At 34.8% G+C, this 9,439-nt stretch overlaps 1 protein-coding gene across 1 annotated transcript in view; it reads right to left on the bottom strand.

The window, feature by feature from the left end:
* Positions 1 to 6,755, bottom strand: part of LOC307159898 (beta-galactosidase-1-like protein 2) — a 9,800-nt gene extending 3,045 nt beyond the window's left edge. The window contains exons 1-10 of the mRNA XM_079873596.1: positions 6,702 to 6,755; positions 4,143 to 4,309; positions 3,991 to 4,059; positions 3,339 to 3,434; positions 2,395 to 2,503; positions 2,205 to 2,297; positions 2,034 to 2,115; positions 1,368 to 1,429; positions 1,013 to 1,097; positions 545 to 743 (exon numbers count right to left, since the gene is read on the bottom strand). Of these exons, the coding sequence (XP_079729722.1) occupies positions 545 to 743; positions 1,013 to 1,097; positions 1,368 to 1,429; positions 2,034 to 2,115; positions 2,205 to 2,297; positions 2,395 to 2,503; positions 3,339 to 3,434; positions 3,991 to 4,059; positions 4,143 to 4,306 (959 nt within the window). The 5' untranslated portion in view covers positions 4,307 to 4,309; positions 6,702 to 6,755. The remainder of the gene's footprint in view (positions 1 to 544; positions 744 to 1,012; positions 1,098 to 1,367; positions 1,430 to 2,033; positions 2,116 to 2,204; positions 2,298 to 2,394; positions 2,504 to 3,338; positions 3,435 to 3,990; positions 4,060 to 4,142; positions 4,310 to 6,701) is intronic.
* Positions 6,756 to 9,439: the final 2,684 nt, after the last annotated feature.

Raw genomic sequence — 9,439 nt, 5'->3', positions numbered from 1 at the left:
CCCCAAAAATGAAAATGTTGTCATCATTTACTCTAGAGCTGTGAAACGATTAATCACATCCAAAATAAAAGTTTGTGTTTACATAATATATGTGTGTAGACTGAGTATAATTATTTTGTATATATAAATACACACACATGCATGTATATATTTAAGAAAAAAGTGTAATTTATATATAAATATTTATATTTATATATAACAAATTATATATAAATATATATACAGTATATGCATGCAAATATTTCTTAAATATATACTGTACATGCATGTGTGTGTATTATTTATATATACAAAATAATTATACACAGTCTACACACACATATATTATGTAAATCGCGATTAATTGTTTCACAGCCCTAATTTACTCATCCTCCAGTTCTTCCAAACCGGCCGAACACAAAAGAAGATATTTTGAAGAATGTCAGTAACCAAACAGTTGATGGGCCAGATTGACTTCCATAGTATGGAAAAAAATACTACTATGCAAGTTTGGAACAGCTTGAGGATGAGTAAATGATGCCAGAATTTTCATTTTTGGGTGAACTATCCCTTTAATATGTACATTATAATTGTCCCAGTGGTCATGAATATTAAAACTACGGAACCGTAGCTGCTCGTCTCTGGTTTGTAGGAGCCCAGGTCAACTGCGCCGTTCATGAATCCAAAGTTGGTTCCTCCATGAAACATGTAAAAATTTATGGAGATGCCACGATCCAGAAGCTCTCGCACTATAGAGATCATTTCTGTCATAACAGAAAAAAAGCAGACACATTATGTGTCAAAGCAGAGAGAATTTATCACACAGTAAAGTATATACTGACAAGAGAAAATGGATCATACACTGCAAGTAAATTTTTTCATACATTTATACATATTGCATTGTCTCATGCAAAAAGTAAGTTTACAGTAGATAGAGATTTAAAGGCAGTGCTTATTCTAGGTGGTTTGCTCCCACTGGTAAACCGTCTGTGTCCATGTCTACATGCCCACTTTGATGAGGCAGATCCTATACCTTGCGCAGAGAAAACATGATGAGGTTCTCCCCAGACATCAAACCACCCGGACCAATACTCCATCACCATCAGCGGCTTCTTCGGCTGCGGCACAGAAAATGCTCTCAGACATGTTCAGTTCTCTTTTGTGCTGCTTATATGTTGTAGGTTATTTAGTATTTTATATAATCAAGTACTATTTGTAGGTATTTCATTGTTCATTAAGCCATATTTCTTTATCATACATCATCTTCATTAAGTATACGAGGTTTTACTTCGACTGTAATTATAGCAGATTTAAATGCAGATATGGCCATTTTAACAAAGTAAATTGATGAATACAATTCAAAATGTGAAACACTGTAAAATACTGACCTGCATTTCTGCTAAATGTTGTACATCACCTGACAATCTCTGCAGGTTCACTGTCTGCAAGACTTTTAGAAGAAGTGAGAAAAATTAAATTTAATCTGTGGAAGAGGAACTTTACTTACCTACACCACTGTTGAAGGTTTAGGGTCAGTAAGATTTCTTTTTTAAATTAATTTATCAGCAAGGATGCATTAAATTGTTCAAAATAGTTCAAAAATAAATTTCTAATTCTTTCAAAATTGTTCTGTTGAACTTTATATTCATCAAATATACTGAAAATACATCTAATACGGGTTTCCACAGAAATATTAAGCAGCACAACTGTTTCCAACGTTGATAGTAATTAGAAATGTTTCTTGAACACCAAATCACATTTCTGAAGGATCATGTGACACTGAAGACTGGAGTAATGATGCTGAAAATTCAGCTTTGCATCACATGAATTAATTACATTTTAAAATATATTACAATAGAAAACATTTTATTTGATAATATTTTTGCTCAAATAAATGCAGCCTTGGTGAACATAAGAGACTTCTGTCAAGAAGAATCTCTCTGACCCCAAACTAATGAACAGTAGAGTAAACAACATATCGCATTGATTATGAATATCACACTATTAAAAAGCAACGAGAACACTAAACAAATGAATGGATATATAAGCGTTACCTCCATCCACCGATCCACATTTTAACCCTTCATGGTTATCTGATGTCATAAGAAACTCAGAGATTCCCCGGGACAGTAACGCCTGTTGATTTTCAGAACAAACTTTATGTATAAAAGAAATGGATTACTATATTGCAGAGTAAAAGATAATGATTTCATTTCATTCCATACCTCTTTGATGAACGACAGGTATTTCTCATCCTTCGCATATGAACCATATTCATTCTCTACTTGAACAGCAATAACAGGGCCTCCGTTCTTAAACTGCATGGAGAGCAATGGAGGCAGTTTCAATACAGTAATTAACAGTTACATTTATTTAATAATTTTCAACAAATAAAAACAGGTGAAAAAAAGGCACCTGGAGGGGTGTGATTCTCGGAATCAGATTATCAAAGTACGAGTTCACAGCACTTGTGAAACCAGAGTAGGTCGTTCTTAGTTTCATTTTCTTATCTTGCAGCAGCCAGCTAATTAAAACAAGATAAAAAAAAGTATTACTAACACAAACCTGTGATATTAAACCTCTGGTGCTGTTCTTTTGTATTCCTTTTTCAAACTGTCGTATTTTGTGTTGTTTGTTTTTTACTTCATCAAAATGCTACGGAACTTGGTAAAGGTTTTGGCACTTGCTGTGTGAACACACAAAAGAATCATGGACATGAATTCACGAAAAGGTTAAATGGTCCTTAAAAAAAAGTCACATTTGTATTGTTAAACGTTTGGTACTGCGCAAAAACAAATTCTTACTGAAAGCTCATTTTCTGAGATATCAGCCTCAAATTTGGAACAAAACTCGTTAGATTTATGGTTTTGATTTTCTCACAGTTTTAAAGTAAAGTGTGTTTAACAAATATATTACAGATTTCATATATGAATTTTATAAAATATTTAATATTTCAACTTTTTTCAAGTCAATTTTTGAAACTTTTTTCACTTCAGCAATAATCTGCCAAGAGTCTTCTTTTTAAAAAAAGAGACCAAACTTAAGTCTGTGCTGCAAAGCATTAAAGATTTATGACTGTTAAGATGGAAAATTTCAGGTCCATACTCAAAAAATTAATAAATGGATTATAACTACTGCATACATATAATTTAGTACCATAAAGTCCCCTTAAAATACAAAATATTAAATAAAAAATATTATCGAACTAAACATATAGTACATTTATTTCACTGAAATAAAAAAAAATGCGGTCAATTTTGACAAGCATGAGATGAACAAACGTGATGAAAGATGAACACACATTCACCACACACACACAAAAATAATAATTATTTTCATAACACAGGTGATGCACTAACCTTGGTAAACCGCCCAAATCCCACTCAGCACATATATATGGCCCTGGACGCAGAATCACCCAGAGGCCTAATTCCCCTGCGAGACGAATGTACTCCCTTTAAACAAGCAGAAGAGTTTGATAAACTGATGAGTGAAAATAGAACATGAAATGTTTATTGCTGAGGCAAGCATCACTGTGGCTCATACATGGCTGTGAGAGTTTTCAAAGCCAATCTCTAAGCCAAACTTTGTCACTAATATTTTCTTCTTATTCTTAAAGTTCTTATAGGTCACATTTGGTGTCTTTAACTACTATGTACTTACATCAAAACAAAAATTCTTTGGTACAAAACCCCCCAAAAATTCTGGCAGTGAGGTTGGATTCGGGACGGGTACAGTGAGCTACAGGTTTGGTGGTATGGTTAGGTTTAAGGGTGGGTTAAGATGTAAGGGAAGGATCAACAGTGTAATTATAGATTATTAATTAGAGCTGTAATTACATGCAGGTACTAAATATAAGTACAATGTAAAAAATATTGTGCACAATAAGTGCATTGTAGCAAATTATTAATCTAAATGTAGGTTCACAGAAGTTAAAGACACTTAATATAAAGTAGGAACCCCAACCCAAAAAAAGAAAAGAAAAGAAAAAGAAAAAGAAACATCACTTACTCCATATCCAGCTGCTCCTGAAAGAGATAAACTCCTCTTTCTGGTTCATGCAGATTCCATGGCACATACCTGACAGACAGAAAGAATAAGACTCTTCAAGATGATTTTGAGAGGAAAAATAAACTGTCCTTGAACCCCTGTCATGGTCTTACGTAGTGAGAGTATTGAGACCACAGGCCTTCAGTTTCAGCAGCCGGTCTCTCCAATGTGCCCTGTGGACCCGGAAGTAATGAATGGAGCCTCCCAGGATCAGAAACGGTGCTCCCCCTAAAGTGAAGTGGGTCGAGTCTGCCCTGAGTCCTTCTCTTTTTGACATTCTCTAAAAGAACAACAAGAAGATTTTTTAAAAATTACAGAATATTTTATATAAAATACCGTACCTATGTTTACACTGGATATGAAAACAAGAATAACATTTTGGTGCAGTTGTGCGGTTACTGCATTTTGCCTTTGCAGTGTCCCTAATATCAACATTTTTTTGTAAACAGCAATGTTGTCTCTTTTCCCAAGAGCACATTCGCAGCAGTTTGTTGCTGTAAAGTTTGGCCTCTCTGTTCAATAAGAGTTATAAGTAGTAGTAGTAGTAGTAGCAGTAGTAGTAGTCCCTTGTGGAAAAAAAAGTGTGCTTAATTGTGCACTGGAATTGCTTAAGTGTCTAAACTGGAATTTCATCATTTCAAAAGTGTAATTACAAATATATTTCAATACATGACACAAGTTTCAATAGAAATGTATGTTTTTAAATTTATAAAGTATATTTTAGTTTACCATTTAACACTAAGACAACAGAAATAATAATGAAATTACACATAAAGATGTGCTTAAGTTCAACTGATTGGATTTAATATAAATTTCAACTATGATACATTTTAACTTAATTGTAAATAACATGCAATTAAGTGTCTGAAAACATTGCATTTAATTCACAACATTTTAAAGCATATTATTTCTCTAATAAGTCCTACTCTTTTAAAATGTTTGCTTTTAACAAGGGTTAGTACTAGTTAGAACAATGAGCAATAATCCTTTAATTAAATAGCATACACTACAGATAACAAGACATATGTACAAATTACATATTAGCCAAACTAGGAGTCTTACCTTAAATAAAAAATAAAATCATACAACGCAATTGCACTGGCTGTTATTAGGAGAGGAGCAGTATTTAAAGCTGTGGCCACTGTACCAGCTGGAGCAAAGGGAAATCAATGAAGCAATGTCCAGAATACACTGATACAAAGAGAACAATGCAAGCTTTGTTTCGAAGAGCAAACAAACATAGGTTCAAGGTTCAATGTCACATTATCTGTCACATGTTGCAATATAAGAAATGGTTTTCCTCTAGGTTATTGCCTACAATGCAACAATACCAACAACAAAGTTACAATCCGTTTCTGTATGTAATGTATGTGTTTTTATACATAGCTTAAAAGTTCTACAGACTCATCAAGTGTTCTCATTTAATAGCCAGATTGCCTGAGGATAAAAAAATCATCTCAGTCTCTCTGTATTGCTTCTCAGGGTCCAGTAACATTTCCAATGACAATGCTGTCCAATATGATAAAAAAAGGGCACAAAAAATCAAAGATCCAGTGACAAATAGAAGAATTTAGCCTTAGAATTTGAAGCTTTTTGCAGAGGTGTAAGGGGACAACACTGTTAAAAGCAGAGCTAATCTACGAAAAGCATCCACATATAGTTCACTTTCCTCTGATCAAGATGTGAAAGAGCAGAGTTATTATGTAGTTAATAGTGTCATCTGTAGACCTATTAGGCCTATCAGCAAACTGTAAAGTTTCCAGACCACTCGGGAGAGAGGAACAAATATAAGCTGAAGACTTACATCTTGTGGGAACAACACCCTGATTAAGAGAAAGATTAAAAATAAAAAATGGTGCTAATTGATTAGCACAGACTTGTAATGCGCATCCATGGATATTGTCTGGTCCACATGCTTTCCTGATGTAACTTTATAAAGCTCCTTTCTTACATACATTTCAGTAATGACCAGATCTTCCTTTCCCCTAACAAAACCCAATATCTCATCCTTATGGTTTTCCTCCTCTGTATTAATATTGCTAACCTCATATTGTGAATCAAATATATTTAAATCATTACCTAAGGAAGCATTTTTCAATATTTATACGTATAGTCTGCTGTTGTGGTGGTTTGGGGTGGAAGACTAAATATAAGCATATACATATTATCCATGACCATGAGAGTCCAAGGTTTCAATAGTTTTGTTACATAAAAGTTATTTAATTTTTTTAATCCACTCTTTGAACAAATTACTTTTGCTACTTTGACCACATGCTGCCACCATGTGGTGTAAAACCACATCACACAAACATAAAGAAATCTGAATAGCAGAAATGTCAAGATGTTCACAAATTTAACGTCTGTTTTAAATAAAAACTGTATGTCTAAAAAGCAACCATTTCCTTATTTTACTAATAGAAACATAACAACAGAATTGATCACGATCACTCATAATTCTGAATTTGACTTGTCAATGTAAATGTCAAATCATTGAAACTTTTTTTCCCTGCTCTAGAAACAGACAGAAAACTGATTTGATTGGTCTTAGTTTGCTAAATGTAGAATACTTTAAAAAAACGAAGTAAATAATAGTCACTGGAAGAAGCTTCCCATACATTATAACATTAACCTAAAAATAGTAAAATTCCAAGGACACTTTATGTATCAACTACCGTTGAATTGGCTTGACGATCCAGTTTCACTCGATGTGTTTACGTTCCTGTAACAGGAAGTCAGGGCGGGACATAACGAAAGGCTTTTTAAAATGGCCAATAGCGTCTTACATGTAAACATTTAACAAAATCTTCTTTTATTTTACCGAAGTTTATGAGATCCTGTGTCTGCTACAGCCCTGATTCCAGCTTCGTATCCCACTCCCTCGTCTGTGGTGCTGAGCGACATAGATAATACGAAATATCAAAATCACGAAAAAACAGCCGTGCAAAATACACAATTTGAGTAGAAAATATTGGTTGACAGTCAAATAATGGAAACGTCGGTCTGTTTATTCCTCCTAGCACAGAGTTAGAATAGGCTACTTATCATTTCAACGTATTGCCTGTCATCTGTAAGTTAATCAATTTCAGAAATGAGTCAGCTATAAATCATTGTTTATTCTTACGCTGCCGCACGTGTAACTTTTTTATTTAAAAAAAACAAAAACAAAATGGAACCCGATATTTTCTCATAGTCTGCTTATAGCAGCACCTGCTCCATTGCAAACCGTGCTGCTAGTTCTCCTGTCTCAGCTGTATGAGAGTTTCAGTGGGTTCATTATATGAAAGTAATAGACATTGTAGTTCGTTACTGTAGTGTTCCTTCTCTTGTAGGTCTAGTGCATTTATTAAACTACACGCACATGATGTATCTCAGAACTAGATATTGAACACTAGCAGCTTGTGCTGCTCACCAGCCTGTAGGCTACATGTATATCACTCACTACCGGTAACCGCAGTAGGCTAATAAGAAACAAGGAGTCAATATGCAATTACACCACAAAATGCACGTCCCAGATAGCAGACCAACACTGAATCAATGTTAATGCATTAACCAAAAGATCATTGAATCAATGTTGAAATTTAACATTGATTTTTCATCAGGTTTGCACCCTGAAATAGTGTTATTTCAACGATGAAAAATCAATCAATATGGTCATAAAATCAATATTATTTCAACCATAATTAAATCACTTATTTAACATTGAATCAACATAGAAACAATATAAAATCAATCTTGCTTTATGTAGCCCACAGCAAGATTCTATGCTAGTTTATCATGCTTGTACTGCTTGAATTTTTAAATGACTCCTTTCAGACAGAGACCATGTAGGGTTGCAATTAAATATGTTTTCTAATCAAAATGTCATTCAAAGTAAACTACATCCATCAGTTTACAAGCAAATGTATTAATTTATGCCCAAAAAACTGAACAGGAAATATCACATTCAGAAAAGCATCCCCAGATAGCAAGGTGACATTGATTAAATGTTGAAATTCCATCAGAATCATCATTTTGGTTGAGGTTGAAAATTCAATGCTAAATAATATTGGATCAATGTTGAAAAATCAATGCTAAAATAATATTGGAACAATGTTGAAAATTCAATGTTAAAATAATATTGAATCAATGTTGATAATTCAATGTTTTTCAGTGTTGAAAAGACAAACATTGAATCAATGTTGATTTTTGGTCAGCTTAAATTTCTCCACTGGTTGCCTAGACAATCCTAACATTGGTTGCCAACCGCCAATCAGATCAAAGCGTGGCATAACAGTCAACAGATTTCAAGCACGGCATACAGATTTCAAGCGCGAAACAGACAGACAGACGAAGCATGCGGGCAACGACAGAGTGATTTTTAGAGGTAAGTTCATCTTAAATCTCTAATCTTTCATTTCTCATTTATCATTTTTATTTATCTATATTTCTTACAACTTGTTTGTTTTTTCTGGGTGAGTCGGAATTTAATTGAAGTCAATGGACGCTGGGCTTCAACAGGGAAATGCACTGTGACGCTACGTGAATGGATGAGAAGGAAATCGAGTCAGCCGACCTGCTATGATGTAACTGATTCTGAAAGAACTCGTCTTTGAGATGAACGTTTTCTAACGCATTTTTAGTCAATAAAATGTTAACACAATAGTACATATTTGACCATTAATTTTTTGACATCATAGGGGAAGCCGAGCTTCCCTTGCAGTCTTAAAGGGGGGGTGAAATGCTCATTTTCACTCAATCTCCTGTTAATCCTGAGTACCTATAGAGTAGTATTGCATCCTTTATATCTCCAAAAAGTCTTTAGTTTTATTATATTTATAAAAGACAGATAGGCTGTACCGAGTTTTTCCGAAAAAAACCGAGCGGCTGGAGGCGGGCCGTGTGGGCAGAGCTAAAGCTGTGCTAACCGAGCTAACAACAACACAGAGAGACATTTTAAGCAGTTTACTCACCGCCTGCAATCGCGAACCTTTATCATTGTGACTGCTCGATCCTTAAGCATTAGACGATCTGCAAATCCGTCGATCTGGGCTTTGTTTATAAAACAATCAACGTCGAAATGCAGGGAACAAACAGTCTCGCACAACTCTGTTTTTGCCCCGGAAAAACAATCTGCATCCACTGTTCCTAACGCTGGGTTCTTTGGGAATCTGTGCAGGGTTGTCTTGCCCTGGCTGACAACCAAAAACACACTTCTTTGGTGAGCTGAGCAGAGTGCTTTGATGAGGTAACGTAGCCTACTGCTTTCGCTCTCTCTCTCTCTCTTCTCTGTCTGGTCTACGAGTGCGCGCGCGCCCGCGGAGAAGTGCCCTTAGGACCCGTATAAGGAAATTCCGTTACATCTGACGTCACACATGCCCATACTCGAAAAAAACTTTCCGAAACTTGTGACAAACCGGAAGGACAATTTTTG

Source organism: Squalius cephalus, assembly GCF_949319135.1.
Source record: "Squalius cephalus genome assembly, chromosome: 6".
Lineage (NCBI taxonomy): Eukaryota > Metazoa > Chordata > Actinopteri > Cypriniformes > Leuciscidae > Squalius > Squalius cephalus.
Note: the sequence above shows the minus strand (reverse complement) of the source record. Positions and strands in the feature narration are given on the sequence as shown.